The sequence below is a fragment of the Amblyomma americanum genome, chromosome 10, assembly GCF_052857255.1.
Source record: "Amblyomma americanum isolate KBUSLIRL-KWMA chromosome 10, ASM5285725v1, whole genome shotgun sequence".
Taxonomy (NCBI): domain Eukaryota; kingdom Metazoa; phylum Arthropoda; class Arachnida; order Ixodida; family Ixodidae; genus Amblyomma; species Amblyomma americanum.
The window spans coordinates 48,118,964-48,136,807 of NC_135506.1; the positions used below are offsets into that span (position 1 = coordinate 48,118,964).

The following is a 17,844-nucleotide window of genomic DNA, read 5'->3' on the forward strand; positions in this document are numbered from 1 at the left end:
TGAAAGAAGAAACGAAGGAAGAGATGCCGCAGTGGAAGGCTCCGGAATAATTTCGACCACCTGGAGACCTTTAACGTGCACCGATATCGCACAGCACACGAGCTCCTTTTGCGTTTCGCCTCTATCGAAACGCTGCCACTGCGGTCGGTTTGAACGAAGAATGAATTCGCCGAAGGAACATGCAGTGCAACTAACGGCAGAGAGAGAGAGATAAAGAGGAAGTGTGAAGGCAGAGGTCTTGACCGGAAGGGTGTTGTGGTTTGCTACCTTTTACGGGCAAGAGGGATGTTGGCATTGAGAATTGAAATAAAGGGCGAGGGGTACAGTCACAATTGGTTCCTCAAGCCATTCGCCCTTAGGAAGCGAAGTGCCAAAGGTAAATAATGGATGAAGCCGGTCCTTCAAAGACTCCGAAGCCGAACGACATGCAAGTCGAGCTGAAGAGCAATGCAAAAGAAGAAAGCGCCAACTGGAGTCAACTGATCCAGTGGTTATAGCGGGGCAGCAAGCCGAAGCAGATCGACGAAGACAATCTAACCTTGCTAAACGTGATACGGAAACAGATGAGCAAGTAAGAAGGGGCGAATGATGAAGTCATCAGAGGAATGTGCAGTCTTGAGACGTGCACAATGTCCTCAGAGACTGCTGAACAGAGGGAACGGGGACTCGAACTGCAAAGTGCAGCTAAGGCGGTTATCGCACGAGAAAAGCTGAGGAACGACTGCGAGAACATTTGGGTGCGACTCGAATTTTCAAGCTTATGAAAAGATAATCAATGAAACAAAGCTAAACAAGGACAAGCGTGCTTGCGCACAGAAGTCGACTTTAGCTTAAGCAGGTAAATCGGCGGCAATTTTTAAACAGAAAGAAAACGGCCCATCAAAGCGTTAATTTTGTCATGGCCCATGACGACAATCGGCCAGACAGGGAAACGGCACAAGGCGTCCGAAAAGAACAGTTCAATCGGCCCAAGCTGAGCACCTAAAGAAAAAGCGGCGGTGATATATGCATGTACTCGATGCCTCTCAGGATCAAGATCTTGAGAAGTGCCGAGTTCACGTGTCTTTCGAGTGCACGGACGTCGCTCTCAGCCATGCCACTCTTCAAGATAACTGATAACTTTCGAGATGTTCAACACGTCTTGAGTACTATGATCAGGCACATCACAGATGGTGGTGCATATGCTCCTGATCGTTCCGGAGAGATCTAGTCCCATCACGCTGAAAAAATAAGTAGGCCGCACACAGGCGGCAATAAACAGCGGATGTGATATGACCAAAAAACTTTATTTTTCATCCAAACGGTGACGGAAGGGTGGGATAAAAAGCTAGGTAGCCAGCTTTACTACCTTTCGCCCCCACCCCCGCCCCCAACAGTGTAAACATATGCTTTGCGGAGACACGCAGTGCATTATGCACGATAAAAAAGAAGGAAAATATAAATCAAGATGAAATAATAAAATAAACGAAAGAAAGCGCACATTGTCTTTGACAAGATCGCATAAGGCATGATGTTGTTTACAACACTGACGTAGCAATGTCTAGGATGGCTTATAGGTGGGGGCAGACGCATTCCTGAAATGAGTTTCGTCAGGGTAATGGCACGCAAGTGCACACTAGAAACCTATTCTGTCATTGACCGTGTTGAGGCGCAGGGCAAACTAGAGACGCACGCTCTCACGAGTTGACAGTACAGGCCTGTAATATTACTGTCTTTTAATTCAAACTGAACCTCGTCTTGTCCCTACCAAGCACGAGCATAACGTAAACGGTGCAGGTCGAGCACTCCAGCAGCGAGAGCGCGTGCCCCACGGCGCCTCTTTGCCGCCGTGATTCTTCTTTATTTAGAAACTCCCCAAATCGGTTCGTTGCTTAGCAGCAAGCTAGGGCGCACAAAAACCTCGTGAACTGGAAAATGTCCACCAGAGTTTGCCGAGAACGGAAGCAAATAGCTTGTCACGCTTAAAAACACGCTTAACGATGCTTTGCGCAAAACATGCTGCCTTGCCTTCTCTATTAACTCTCAAATGAATGCTTACTCATGTTGCACAGATTTAGAACGGTAACAGGATAAGGATATACATCTCGGCTGTTCTTTATTCCATCAATTTTTGTTTCCGTTGTATTGCATCGCCTGTGATTGGTCCGTGCTCCAAATGAAATAGGCCGTGGGGATGACAGTCCGTTGTTCACGGTAGAAACGCTCCCATGACTCATGCGTGAATGCGCCCTGCGCCCATGCCTCACTGGTGGACCGACCGGTGTTGATGCCTACAATCCACGGAGCTCGACGACGGGCTAAGAAACTGCAGGGTGGTTGCGCGACGAACGGGAGACGGAGACCCATGAAGCTGGGGTGGCAAGTAGCGGCGCCGCGAAAAAATTAATGCGTACGTGCGATTTGACGTACGATTTCCAGCTTTGTTTTTGTAGCGATACCCGCCACCCTGTGCCTTGCCGCCACGCTGTCACTTGGTTGGTCACGTGGTGCGGAGCAGCTGCCGGCGGCGCGGCGCCGTGGCTAATCACGTGGTTCGTCACGTGGTTGGTCACATGACCAAGTTCCACTCGGCCAGCTGTAGCTATCGCGTTACTCCAGGTTTAACTAAAGCTAAACCACCACCAATTTTTCTTCTTCACTGCTGACACCGCGACCAAATGAAATGTTACAAAACACGGCCCCTGATCGTGTCTCACGTTGCATAAGAAGCGGTGAGGTCGCGTGCCGAAACCGGTAATAGACTGAGATGAAAAAAAAGTACAGTAATGCATCGCAGCAACGTTTGTGCCTACCATAGTTGTCAAAGAGCAAATAAAAATCAATGCTGCTCATGGCAAGGGCGTGACCATGTTTCACGTCACGGCAGAAAGGAACAGCTCAGACACGAGACGATGAAGGTAACCGATGAAGATAACCTTCGTCCTCCTGTGCCTGCGCTGTTCCTCGGTGTCATGTCGAACCTACTAGGCCGCAAAAATGCGCTTGTGCTATTCGCCATTTGAGTTCGTGGGTGTCAGTGGGGAAGTACCAGTTGGAACCTTGCCAAGTACTTTCTTGGCCGCAAGCTAATATATTATTCTGGCTGTGCTCTTGCTGGTGACATCTTCTTCGGACAGGCCCTGCTGACGTCATTTCATACCCTCCTCTTCCTTCCAGGGGAGTATACTCCAGTTAAGACTTCCTATGCTCCCCCTATACCCCCTCGTTCCAGGGTAATTACCCTCAGTTTGGTTCCAGTGGCAACCACCCACTAGTTGAACCCATTCACACTGTCGCCATGCCCCCTCCTTCAGGGGTAGCCATCCTGGTGGTGGTGGTGGTTTTATTAAAAATAATAGTTAAAAGGAAAAAATTTTTGATAGCCCCGGCATCTGCCATCGATACTGAAGCACCTGAGCTGGGGCAGCGGAAATAAAGGATAGCAGGCAGAATGGAGAAATAAAATGAAAGAGGTGAGGGGACAGGAAGAGAGGATAGGGGCAGAAGTAATATGTACAAACTATTTACACAATAAGAAATGCGTCCAGGTTGTGCGCGTGATTAGTTCATTTCACACACGCGCACAGCACTGTGTTGGTTACAACTGGAGTGGGGCGTCCAGTTATTAATCGTACAAGGTAGAACTCGCGGAGCGTTCGGTCACTGCGTGTAACTACCTGACGAAGAACAGACGTAGCCATCCTCCGGTAGGGGATTCCTCCGCTTTCACGGTACCCTCCTCCTTCCAAGGTAGCCACCCTTCTCCTTCCATGTTAACCATCCTTCGAGTGCTTCCCATGGCGCCGCATCCACTGGTTACATTGACTACTGTATACTAGTACTACTGCTACTACTGCTACTAGTACGATGACGCGAAACACAGGAACGGGCGCTGATGAGCTGTCGCTACGTGAGATTTAATACCCCCCCCCCCCCCCGATATACTTAAACCAGATAGGACCTTGATAGGCTAGTGCAATATGTATGTACCTTTCGCGTACGGTTTTATAGACACCGCAAGCGGCAGCTGGAGCGGCGCCGTTTCTGCCTGTCCACTCGGCTGTAGCTGCCGCGAAACCGGTTTGCCTCCTTTGTACTAGACTGCAACAGAAACGACACCCTCCGTTCTACTTTGCAGCAGGTGGCATGCACGGTTTTCGTCCTTGCCACGTGGCTGCAGCTGCCGTAAAACCGGTCTTCTCCCAACTGGACATCACCAGGATTCACAAGGAGACATAACGGCTTCTCCGCTGGTGAGCCACCTAGTTGTAGCGCTCGCAAAGGAAAGCGGAATTCTCTTTTCCGCATTTCGGTCCGTGCCAATCTTTGGCAGGTAGCAGCTGGAACGTAGAGGCTTCAACTGCAGACAGAGCGTTTTTTCCCTAACGAGGCATTTAGTGCTACCGCAATAAAATATTACAACCTCTCAGCCTTTCCCGTATGCGTGGCAAAGAGTAATTTTATAGGGCACTTCGTCGCCCAGTCCCTAGAACGGGTCGGAGGCGTTGCAGGGCCTATCCTTTCATGCGAAGTTTGACATTCCTTAACAGCGCCAGGTACGTGGAGCTGTTCTTGGAGCCGTGCTTGGCGGCGGCGCTGTGCTTGGGAGTGCTATGTCCGGCCTTGTCGGCAACCGTCACTTGGGGGGCGTCCATGTTCGATAGGTCGAGGTCGGCCACTGCGAAAAACGCCGTCTCGATGAAGACCAAGTTCTAGGGTGGTGTAAGGAACGGAAAACTGCGGCTAGCTCCGCATTATCAAATCTAAAACGCGAGCCACGAGAAACTGCACTATAAGGAGTGCGCAAGACAAGCAGCCGTAATATGCAATCTTTTATTGTGCCTCGTACTGAACGAAAGGAAATATTCATGCTTAAGCAACCGGCCAGCACCAGGCTTTTAATGTATTCAAACTAGTTCAGAAGGAACGCGGCAAGATAAACGAGAACCCAAAGAACGGAGCGCAACTTTTATTTCCCCGAAATCTCCTCTCCTCCTATTTTACAAAAAAAAAAATGCCAGCACAGCGTGCGACAAGTGCTACCCGCGCTATCAGCGGAAGCGACTCAGACGCGCAAGACTCAAGATATTGAAATCCATCGTACACAAGAAGGATACCTAGCGAAGGAATGAAAAACGCTGACAGTCAGTCTGGGAGATGAGCTGAGGAAATTTGTAGTTGTAGTGTGGCTGAGCCAGGACACGGCCAATTGAATCCAGATCTGGGTGTAGTTGGCCTGCGCTGAGCATAACCTTGGGGATTGTGAGAGAGGAAACGCCGGACATCGATGGCCTTTACCCGAACGAAATGCTGGATTTTTTATCAGTGTAAAACTGTTTGATCTACTTCATTCTTATACTGCTACTTTGGTGGAAGTAAAACCCATGAAGCTGCAAATGGAATATAGTCCCACGTCGCCAGTGCAGGCTGGCAGCATTTTATGGATCACGTAATGCCCGTTGTTAAGCACTTGTTGAGGTGTTATTTGCTGGTAGCCTTCGTCCGAGCGACACGCAGCACTTCTATTCACTGGAGCGAGGTAAAGTAATTTAAAGTGCACACCGCAGCGGTGGGCAAGTGGTTGAGCACCTGCCTCGCATGTGGGAGGTGGGGGGTTCGATACCCGTTACTTCCGGGTACCCATCGGTGATACAATAAGTACAAGCTTTCCTCTGATCTGATGCTCGGCTTATTTAGGGTGAAATACAATGGGCACAAGCTTCCCCTGTTCTGGTGCTGGACTTATTGAGTGTGAAATGCTTGGAAAATGGGTCTTTTACCCCCCTTTGAGAAGTCGAAAATACCTTGTGTCATGACGCGCTTTTGGCTATAGATGCCCTTGCGTCATAAAAATCAATCATTATCAATTTGAAGTGCGCCTGTAAGTCCGGACCATGTAAATCTCTTACCATTCTCGTGCTTCATGGCGAAATCGCGGCGCCTCTTGTGACCTGAGTGATGCTTTGTGGTGACTGCGAGACGCAAGGAAGAGTAGAGATTGAAACTCTTAACTGTATTACCTTGAGTTAACGTTGATTTCGGAGAAACTAACCTGTTCAAGTATGCTGAAAACATTACCCAATGCAACAATAGGCAGCACACTTTGTGCACTTTTAACTCAATAACACATTTTGGAGCAATAAAATGGAGAAGCAAAGTACGTTGTCTACTTCACAGAAACCACTAAGGGCGAAGAAAAAGTTGTTAATTTGATTCATAGTTATTTCTCAGCTTGCTAGTGTTTCCCAAATGACTATTATATAAATTTCTTCAATGCTGTAAAAAAGCTGTTCCTTAAAAAAATAAGACATCAGGATTCTGAACGAGTTCCAGTTGATCTGTAAATTTAGAGACGGAGGGCTCCATACTACACAATAATACAGTACGAACGTCTAAGGCTTAAATTTGATCCGTTTTCTCAGGGCGTTGCTAATATTACGCCTATTGAGGTATAGTATTTTATAAGACATTAATGATTCATATTCAGCTTGGTGATTTTATATTAGGTTTTCTGATAATTAGAGACAGAAATACTTTTATGTAATGGGCCGGTTCAAAAAGCATTCTTCACATGTTATGCACTTTCCCGTACGGTGGATTAAGCGAGTTAATTATACGAATGGACTTCTTGCACAGTTGGAATGCGTTTCCCATATATTGCTCCAATGATGAGCCCAGCATCACCGGGTGAGCATTGGAAGCCGCAAACTAATTGCACGCTTCTGTGATTGAAACAGATGTCATAACTTGTGGCATTGAAACTTGTTAAAATTTTACTTTTGCAGGTCATAATTGACAAGGACACCATCCCCGTAATTTTGCGGCACCAAAGGAGTTACATAACGAGTTCTGAGTGTTTTCGACCAACAAACGCTTTGCTTACCAAATAAAGCCATTAAAAACGCAAACATGCGCAAAAGGATGATGATTTGCGAAGTAACAATATTCAACAAACTGTACGAAATGCTCCGCGGAAACAAAACTATACACTCGATCAGATTTCCGGAGTTGCAAAAATGAGAAATATAATTGCAGAGTCCCGCTAGTGGAGTTGTGGACGACAAGTCTGAGCTGGACCTAATTAGGGCATGCGAAAGCAGACTTTCTCGACATTTTTCATCACAGCGCAGTAATAGATGCGTTCCCCAGATTTACAGCATGAAGACGGAAAAGTGGCTGGCGTATATATTTACAACTATTTCTGGGGACGCTTTATAGTTTGAAACTACGTTGAAAACCTTAGATCGTGCGCGCTATGAGCCCTAAGTGGGAGATTTGTTGAACATAGTGAGAAAGCAAAGAGCAATTTCTTGCAAGGAGGCTCGCAGTGAAAAAGAATCACTGCAGTCAGGTTTACCAAATGTCCCTTCCCACTGCAAGCTTTTTACACGTTGCATTCCCTGGAGACGAGGAAGCATATTGATTATGTTCATCAGCGAACTTCTAGGCCTGCAGCAACTCGGAAAGCCGAGCCGGCAAGAAAGAAGGCGCCGTGTTTCGCGCTGTTTCCACATAACTTCTTACATTCCACATTCCTCCACATAACTTTAGGCCGTCCGCGTCTTGTAGGTTGTTCCGTAGCAAAATGTTTGATCTCACGCTGCTCGTACTGTACTTAAGCAGGAAACCCGCGTTTGCTTCAAGAGTTAAAACCACGAGTCTTCAAAAATGCTCCGCAGCCTCCCGTGGATGGCCAAGTAGGGATGCAAACTCACGCCTAGGTACGACCACGGTAACGATCACCAGCATGGCGACGAGGATTAGGAACAGTGTGCCACACACGATGAGCACGGTGAGGATGTTGTCCGAGCTGAAAAGCCCCTTCCTGCGCTGGGGCTGCTGGATCACGCTGCAAGAGGAAACGATGGAACGGTTTCCGTTGACAGTGAGGGGCCTGCCTCCGCTATCATGCGTTGTTTGGGATGACTTTGAAGTATACCAAATTCCACTTATTTATCCTATGTTTGTGAACAGATAATTCTCCAGTAAAGAGAGACATTAATGCTGCTAGCACCTAAAAAGAAAGACGATGAGAAGCAATAAGGAAAGATGTATGGAACTATAAAAACGAATAAAAGGGTGGACAAAGCATTCTGTAAGTATGATGGCGAGAATGAGATTGCTGCTTGTCGGACGCGGAAATTCTGGTGAAAGTGCTTCGACATACTAACTTAAATCGATTACACAAAGTACATAAAAAAGTCCTGTGTTCTCTCACGGTTCCCTCCGGCAATGCTGTAGCTCCTCTTCATGTGCCTGTTAGTATAAGCTTGCCTAGATAAAATGGACCACCTGTCTTTCTACCTACTCGGCCAAGTATATATTGTATGGCATACGGAGCTATGTATACTATCAGCGTAAAATGAACCGCGAACACAACTGCAACGGCAGGGGCAAAACGAGAAGACGTTGCCTTAGGCGGACTAAACACTAGCGCGGGAGCCTTCGATGGCGTGAAAACCACGGCGTCAAGGTGTAAATAGACTCTGCCTGTATTTACACCTGATGGCAACAAACGAAAATTTTACCCTGTTGTTTTTGGATTTCAGTTTTCACGTGTGCGTTTTATTTAACACAATGGCCCGAACTTCAAACTAGCTTACTATCCAAAAAGGCATTTTAGAGGCGTAGTTTGAGCATGATGTTGGTACCGAAACAGTACGCGTTGGCTCCTGTGTGTGGTGCCGTCCTCGTCATTAGCGCTGTTTTCGCCCTTCGTGCTATCCAGGCCAACTATATAGCACGGAGCCGAAGCTGTGGCCGCGAAGTGCTGAATGAACGTGAAGGCGAGTCTAAATCATGCATACAAGGAGTTAATGGTCGAAGGAAGGCATTATTGAATTTCATCCGCCCCTGTAACTTTCTGTTATTAGTACTAACAATTGAAGTGTCCACAACGTGTTGAAACAATTCATCTTTCAGTCTCACCAAGTTAAAAGCTAGTCCGGAATGTGTTTTTATATGCATAGCTGAGCGCATCCCGAGGTACTGCTTTCTACTGTGACAACTATGTTTTGCCGTCCCCTCTAAGCATATGATATCTTTTGCAAGAGTAGACTGATTCGATTCATATCTTCGCCCTGTTAGTGCTGGCCTTCTATATGCGCCAGAAATTTATAACGGCCTTTTGTACCGGCACCAGAGCTCTCAGAGCGATGACAGCATATTTACAGCTAACCCAACTTTTGCTCTCAAAGACCCCCACTTGATGGCATCAATAACTAATATGGGCTGATTACGATAGCACTCACTGCTGAGCCGGGTTGGGTATGGTACCTAGTGAAGTAGATTTATAACGAATGCCTGTCCCTCGGCACACTGAGCCCACGTGGCCTGGAAGCGTTGAGTAACAATCTCATGAACAAGCAGCTGAAAGCGAGTGGTCGGTTGAGACATAATTCTACCTCACAGGTGGCGTCATAACTCTTTCATGTTGTTGGATCTTTGGAGAACGCCCGCTGTAGTGCTCTGATTATTCACTATTTCTTCTCCGCTTCCGGCAACAGAAGCAGCGCGGAGGTTTGTTTTTGTTTTGTTCTCAGAACTGTATCTGTACAGGGGACTTCCTCTAAATAAGCGCTAGCAGCGTCACAGTTGTACTTTGTAGTTTCAAGCGCCAACTTCACCTGACGACCACCGAATATGCTGACCATGTGAGCTATAGCTGGTCCAGAACACGATTGCTCTCTGGTATATGTCAGCTCTGATATGTGAACCGGTGGGGTGCGGGTGTTACCGCTCTTAAGAATGACTGAGGTTGGTGCGGCAGAGCTATTGCCCCCATTTTTGTTCTCTACGGATTCTAATCGAACTTCTGTCATTCTGCGCATTGAAAACTCGAGCTCTTCATGCTGGTGGTGGTGAAAGCATTTATTTGAATATTGCAGAGAGGTTGCGTGGGGAGCACTCCCTAGTGGGCCGCTCCCCTTACAGTACTACGGGGAGTCCCTTATTCAGGGACCCCATTGGTCTGGGCCGCCACTCGAGCTCGCTGAACTAGGGCTTGTTGGGCCGGTAGGTCCAGGCAGCTGAGCAGGGCCGCCTCCCAGTCCTCTCGGGTAGGGGAAGGGGCGGAAGAGAAGGATTGTGTTGGCATGCCCAGACCATGTGGAACGTGTCAGCTACCTCCCCACAGAAAGAGCAGAGGCCAGAGAAAGAAGCGTCGAAATGTTTGAGCACTGCCGGGCACAGTAGAGTGTTAGTAAAAAGTCTAAGCAGTATTCTCTTGTCCGCTTTCCCTAGCCCCCTGAGAGGAGCCGGGTACTGACGGTGCGAGTCCCGGTAATAAGCGGAGATATCTTTGAAAGTTAACAGAGAATAGGAGCCCTGGTCCAGATCGGTAGGGTCTACGCCGGGGGCCCGGTTAGCGAGTGCGCGGGCGACCGAGTTGGCGGCCTCATTCCCTGGTAGGCCCTGGTGGCCTGGAGTCCAAATGGGAAATCGGGTCGTGGGGTCCTGATCACGAGCTGCTCTCCGAAGTATTCGTTGCGCTGTTGGCGTTATCCAGCCCAGTTCATAATTCTGAGCACACTCAGTTGCGCTGACAACGTTACCGTAGAGTGCCGTGACGTCCTTCACCATCATACAATGGGGAGATGCTGCGTGAAAGCTAGCACTTTTGCAGCTCTTTGGCTCGAAAAACCATGTCACGTTGCTGCCTGGCGCCGCCGCTGTACGAGGGGTAGAAATTCAGAACCTGTTTTTCTACAGGACAGGTTTGCACAGTTTCATGTGAAGCTAAAATGTCGCCCTTTGATTGATCAGATGATGTCAGAGCAGTGAATCCTGCCCTGGGACGCATAACGCCCCTCTTCACAACAGGGGAATGTCAGCAGGTGTGCAGTCTGATGCGTGTACTCACAATCGCCTGGGGCTGGAGGGGCTCTGCATTCCGTATAGGTAGTTGACATAGCCCGGATCATAAGTCATTGCTGCGATTGGGAGGTGTAGAGATACATGTCAGCAAACACTGTCGAGAACAGGACGCGCAAGGTGTCTACTCTGTAACGGTGCCGACTGACACAGCGTCTAGAGGTATCAACGAAACCTTCCAGTTTCTAGACAATTTCCGGAAAGCAGTTTAAGGGCAAACGACGTCACGATAGATACTTTGGCTGGGGCCATGCGCCAAGTGATCGAGAACAGGCTCTCATACATTTGTGCACCTTGAATACAACAAGACGGCCGAGGTTAGAGAGTAACTCCGTATCAGTACGCAACTTCGGCCAGCCAAAGAGCTAAGAAATGAAAATTAAGCTGGTTTCTCGAAGAGTGCATAGTTTATGAAAAATTAAATCAAAACCGAATCTAGAACCCAGGCCACCGCTTGTGTGGGACAGTTTCTGTACCGACTAAGCTAACCAGGACGGATAGCGGTTAACTTGGAGATGCCGAATCCACCAACAACTAGAACCGGCAAATTAATTCCTAATTGAACTGCACTCTACCTTCGCCGATTTCACTGAACTTACGGACATTGAAATGACGACTCCAGTGTTTCTTTTAGAACGCAGCTAGAGATCTAATAGCGGCAGAGTCTCTGCTTCGACGTGACAGTTCCTGGGCTCGAATTCCTCTACCGCTTTGAACACTAACACCAACAAGTCCATTGGTCAGATGGTCGGATTTTGAGGATGCCGCGCTTAATAAAGGTACAACCCGTCCTCGGATCAAACCGCCAGGGCTGGCGGTAAATTTTCTCTATCTCGCAAAAATTGCCGAGCTCATTTTGTGCTCACATACACTGTCGTCATCATTAGCAGCTCAACTACACATAACACAAAGCAAGAGCCTATCCCACTGACCTATAGTGAACCTAGTCAAGCGACAGCAACGGCCAGCCTATCTCCACGAAGCTTCCTAACCTTATCCGCCGAGTTAACCCTCTCGACACCTGTGATGCCTGGCTCGCCTTTGAACACATTAGGTAGCCTGTCGACACCACTAGTTGCCTGGTATTCGCATTATATACTCTGGCTGTGTCTATAGAGTGTAATCATGAATTAGCACATATGGGAGGAAAAATGACGAACAATTTAGCACGGTTAATAATAATAAACGTTTTTGGGGAAAGAAAATGGCGCAGTATCTGTCTCATATATCGTTGGACACCTGAACCGCGCCGTAAGAGAAGGGACAAAGGAGGGAGTGAAAGAAGAAAGGAAGAGAGAGATGCCGTAGTGGAGGGCTCCGGAATAATTTCGACCACCTGGGGACCTTTAACGTGCACTGACATCGCAAAGCACACGGGCGCCTTAGCGTTTTGCCTACATGAAAACGCAGCCGCCGCGGTCGGGTTCGAACCCGGGAACTCCGGATCAGTAGCCGAGCACCCTAACCAATGAGCCACCACGGCGGGTAGCGCGGTTAGGCCAAATACGAATTAGGTGCGCTAACACTTCGATTTTCACTTTGGTCTTGGTTTTGGCTCGAAGCGCATTTCTCAAGGTCAGCAGGCTTGAGACAAGTTTCAGCTAACTCGGTGAGGGGGGTCTTAGTGCTAGTGCACTAAAAGTGGAGGGGACCGTTAAAATCTACCCTAGGGGCATGACGCCATAGTGTTAATGGGTTAATGCTCGGATTTGCGGAACTGACAATTCTCTACTTTACATTCTTAGATCGCTAGGTGTGCTCATGACACCGACTCCCTTTATGCTTTATACCAGTTACTACCTCTTTCCTCCTATACATGTTAATTAATGTCTGGATGTTAATGTCTGGAGGTAAGGAAAAGAATATAAGAATTAGTATATATGGGATTTGAAAGGATCAAGCTGTCCTCTAGCACACTGCCTTTCAGAGGCAGATTATGCTGCCAAGCCGTAGGAAGTATGCTGGTAACGGAAACAAATTCCTTCTTGAAAACATGCGAAGTTCTAAATGTTAGGCAGATTTTAACCGAGGTTTTAGTCTCCTATTTTTGCTAACCTTATGCTCGCCGGTGACGTGTTTAAAAACCTCCTTCAGTTGGTAACTCCATCAAGTAACTATGATTCGCGCTGGGCATATGCCTCCATTGCCAACAGTAAGCACTCGTGGATTTATTGATCGAAATCAACTCCTGGAAATGGGCAGCATACCCTGCCCCTAAGAGGGAGTGAGCTAAAGGAGAGTTTACTGTCTTTTACTCGTTTTTAGTGTAATTTAGGTTAAGAGTGTAGCATATCATGCACTATCTCTTATTCCCAAGCCAATCTGCTCCCTCAGTGCGTCAAGTTTAGCCCTAGAATATTCTATTATATACCTCGCTGCCTCTGCGCTGAATTGAATTTCGAGCCTTTAGGTTAGCCTGGGAGTCTATGTTAGCACCTACAGTTCGCAATTACATCCCGCAATATTCGGCGACACTTGCCCGAGAGTTCGTAGTTCTGCTGTGGCTACAAATCGCAAAAGAGGAAAAAAATATTAGGTGCACCCTTACGGGACATGGCGGGATTAGAGGGTATGCCCATGGCCGTCTGTCCGTACGGGTCCTCGGCGTACGGCTGTCGGCCGTACATGGGCTGCGCTTGCTGGGCCGCGTACGCCGGGTCCATGTAGCCCGCTGGCGGTGGGGCGTAGGTGCCTCCCGGCGAGTAGATGCCCCCCGGCTGGACATACGCGCTCTGGGCGTACGCATCCTGCTGGCCGTACTGAATGGACACCGCCAGCAAACAACGGCGCAGACCATTGGAAACGTTAGCTTCGTCACCATAATATTCAATTCAATTCTCAATTTTATTTTTCACCAAAATAAAGTATACATGGCGAAAAAGGGGGGTAGGAGAAAAAGCTGCACAATAGCAGCTTGACAAAGCTCCAACCACCCTGGCAACAATGACAGCACTGTAACAATTCAATAATTTGTTCATTTTACAAGGAAAAAAGAAATCACAGTGAAAAAAGTATAAATAAGTAGTCTTTTGTTACACTAATGGTCGTTAACAAACAATTGCATTGTGTCAGCTTTGTTAACTGCCGTAATGTCTTTATCTCGCCTCGCGAAGTCATTGAGTGTGTGGGGGAGTGTGTATTCAATGCGTTGGCGGCCATAACTTGTGCGCGTGACAGGAATTTTCCAGGGAAGTTTATGGCGATGAGGGTATACGTATTCTTGTTTGCGGAGATTAGCGAGTGAGAGGAGTGTATCTAACTTGCCCTGTATCGCTCTAGTGTAACTTTTTATTAGTTTGTACTTGTATATGTTATCGGCTTTTATTATTTTGTATTTGTAGAATAGAGGTTTAGTATGCGCGTTGAATGGAACATTTTCTATTGCCCTAACAGCCTTTTTTTTGTAGTAAGATTTGCTTGTTTAAATTTTGTGCACTGGTGTTTCCCCACATCAGTGTGCAATAGCTGAGCACAGAATGGAGAATGGAATTGTATAAAAGCTGTTTAATTTTGACAGGAAGTGCGACACAGTGCTAAGAGTAAGTGACATAACCTTGGTGCAAGCCTCGCCATGCCGACCACGAATTGAAGGTATTTAAATCTGCTACACTTAAAACTGAATCTTCAGGATTTCCATAGCTGCTTCGCGCGCTAATTGGTTTTTGAATTAGGTACCAGCTCGGCCATTATGCAGTTCACTTAGTGAATTAAAGCAGCGAGCTGGGCAATCTGTTAAAAGAGAATTCTTGCACATCAGCCGTAAGGCAGCGAAGCGTAACAAAAAGAGAATAGGGCAGACGCAGATCCAACCGGATGGGCTTTGTCTCTTTGTCTGCCACAAATAGATACTTCACCTCTGTCGAACTTGTTGCTCTATTCACGACCAATCTAGTAACGCGTCGCACTGTCAACGTTCCGGTAGGAAACGTAATCTCCACATGCAAGGCTTGGCCAATACACCGCGCGGCCTAAGTGCGGCTGTCTCGCCTCCACGAGCTACGCTTGGCGTCCGTACAAAAAAGAACGAAAGGAGCAAGCTATCCGAACACCCTCAGGCTGCGCACAAGCCCGCTCAGGGTTTTCCAAACTTCTTTCGAGTATCGTCCCGACTCGTATGGCGCGTTCACATTTGGACATTCGGCGGCGAGAGCGAGCGGAATCCGCTGCCGCGGCACAGATTCCGCCGGAATACCCAGCGGAAAGGCCGATCGGTCCAGGACCGAATTCTGCCGCCGGAAAAAAACCCGCCGAATCTCGTCAGCCAATAAATAGGAAGGCGAGTACCCGCGGCGACAAACATGGCGGCGCCCTTCGATGCAGGACGCCGCGCTTCGGACTGAATTCGTCGCTGTTACTGCCTTTTTTAGCGCGTTTACTGGTCATAAAAGAGCTAGCGCTCTTTATATTTGTCTTATATCGCCCATAAGAAAACGTTTGAGCGATAAATTTGCTTTAATTTTTATTTCGGGTGACGATTCTTCGCCTTTTAGGCTTAATAAGAGCGTCGGTTTGTTGACAACAATGGTTCCTCTCCTAACCACCAGATGGCGCCACTAGGCGTTTAAAATGTGAGAATGTTATAAATGGCGTAACATCCGACAAAATAGCTGCATTTAGCGTACGCAAGCGTGCATACGGTTTTGGTATGTAGACAGCATCGATTAACCTCTTGCCACATCTCTGTACGCCGTGAGCAGACGATGAGCGGCGACGCGGTGGCCGGGAAGTGTGAACGAGACAGCAATTCGGCGGCCGCGGATTCCGCTCTCTCTCGCCGCCGAATGTCCAAGTGTGAACGCGCAGGTAGTCATGGCTGGTAACGGCGGAAATGACGCACCGCGGCGTACCGCGAGTCGCCCAGCGTGACTACGGCCGCTGTGGCACCGGCGTTGCCCAGCTTGTGCGGTTGAAGAAGGTGACTTACCATCGCAACGCTGCGAGCTGTCCACCAGCTCAGCCTCCACCCGTCTTGATAATTCTTCGTCGTCTTCGGCAGCGTGGCTGATGCACGGGCTGCGTGCCGGCGCGCGCGCCACAATGTTAGGCTTTTTTTTTTTAAAAAGTCGTCTTACCCAGCGCTAAGTCCGACTTTTAAGGAAACATCCGATGGTGGTACTTTCTCGAAGACCTCGTGGTATACTGCCAACGAATACTCAGGCGCTTCAATAAACACCAACGAAAACGCTATCCAGGTTTGTTTGGGTCACATGAGTGACGGAGGAGGTAGGTCGTGCTTCAAGAGTGGTAGGCGGGGGCACACCAGAGGTGCCGCTTTTTTCAGATCCATGAAAATGGTTGAATGTGTGGACAGTCAAGGCATACCCTACAAACGTTTACACTGTCATACGAAGGCTCAGGTTTGATAACATTGCTGAGCAAGCCGATACTGTTCGAAATACCACGTTCAAATAGAAAGTGATGCTTCAGCTGAATACACCTGGGACGTAGTTCGATGATGCAAGGAGGATTCTCACCCACTCGAAACGCGAGGATCTTGCTCAAGGACAATAAAATATTTTAGTTTATGCCCAGGATTTATTTCTATAATGAGGACTGTCAGAGTAGCACTTTCCGCGGTCGCCGTTATTACGTTCATTGAGGCCACGCTCCTAAGTTGCAATCTAATAATTAGTTTTCTCTTTTCGCTTGCTCACCAATCTTGGCTCACGTTCCTGCTTGCTTTGTCTCTTTCGATTTCGCTGGTGACGTAAATGGCGCCAATAAGCTATACAATCTTGATCACCGTCACTCATTCCGGCTTAAGTACGCTGTTGTTGTGTGTGGTGTTGTTGTAAGCTGTGATAATCGAAAAGTATTCCAAAACTTAGTTTCTATTGATATGCGCAGCCGGCGTTATCATTCGTGCTACATCATACGTGCGCACAGTGAGGCTACGTCTTAAGTAGTGCTAAGAGTATTTGTACCAAAAAAAAAAGCAGCTTGAACCCTGGCAGAGCAGTCAGTCTTGTACTGTTTGCTTTTCGGGCTATATTTTTCCAATTAAGCAGATGTGGGAATGAGATTGAAGGGGAGAGGATTAGCCGCATTACAAACGTCAGCCTTCATGGACACAGCGAGATTTTTACGACGTAGAGGCGGCGTGTTAATTGACCCAATAAGGCGACATTAGAGAGCACTGCTACCGGTGTCACCCTGTGTAGAATCGCTCTTGACTTAAAATTTATCCACAAACTTCCGCTTGTTTGCTGACCGTGGCGATATCATGCGGTCAAAAATGTCCCGTTTCCTCAAATGTGTGAAAGAAACGGTTGGAAGAGCAAGGTGCTACTCTTCTCATGTTGCGCACAAGATAATGGCAGAATATATAATGTTCATGCTAAGTAAAAGCGACCGTGCAGCTACTGTCGATGAGAAGTGTTGGAAAAACGAACAGGTTTTTGTCTGCGAATTGTCGTCATTACATAAAATGAAATATTAGAACGTGCACTTGCGATACTCTGAATGTGACTGCTGCCGAAATTCACTGCCACGTAGGGATCCTGCAACTGGCGCCGGATTATCGTGCTTTTACTGCTCCGTTCTGCTTTTTCGAGTGAGAGCTCCCACATGATTCTGCTGAAGCCCTCGTATTTAATTTCTAACATTTCTTACTCTTATTCCTAGACTCACCTGGAAGACATGGATAATCTGTAGTACAGTACTACAATAGGGACGCCTTTGTCTTGGAGAAGGAGGCAACCTTTAAATAATGCAGTCTGTTTAAAGTACTGACCGTTATCTGGATGAGATGGAGGGCCTCACAGCAGGCAATCCGCTTGAGGTTTCGGGCTGGAATTGGCAGGTTGGCGGTGATGTGTAATTAATGGAATATCAGGAGTGCCATATTCCTTGGCGGTACTCTTGAATTCTGAAATACGCACTTCCTAGCTCAGACACTGCACACCTGGGCACCAATGCGCCTGTTCGTTTTCCCAAATTTTAAATACAAGCCAACACACGATGCAGCCTCCATTATTATGGGCCTATTAGATG

The 17,844-nt window shown here is 47.7% G+C and overlaps 1 protein-coding gene across 1 annotated transcript; it reads right to left on the reverse strand.

Moving 5' to 3' along the window:
* Nucleotides 1-3,984: 3,984 nt before the first annotated feature.
* LOC144107056 (uncharacterized) lies at nucleotides 3,985-15,861 on the reverse strand. Its single transcript, XM_077640033.1, has 6 exons — nucleotides 15,776-15,861; nucleotides 13,400-13,610; nucleotides 10,841-10,910; nucleotides 7,695-7,828; nucleotides 5,889-5,951; nucleotides 3,985-4,657 (listed from the first exon to the last, which is right to left on the reverse strand). The coding sequence occupies exons 1-6, from the start codon at nucleotides 15,776-15,778 to the stop codon at nucleotides 4,494-4,496; spliced, it is 645 nt and encodes a 214-aa protein (XP_077496159.1). The 5' UTR covers nucleotides 15,779-15,861; the 3' UTR covers nucleotides 3,985-4,493.
* Nucleotides 15,862-17,844: the final 1,983 nt, after the last annotated feature.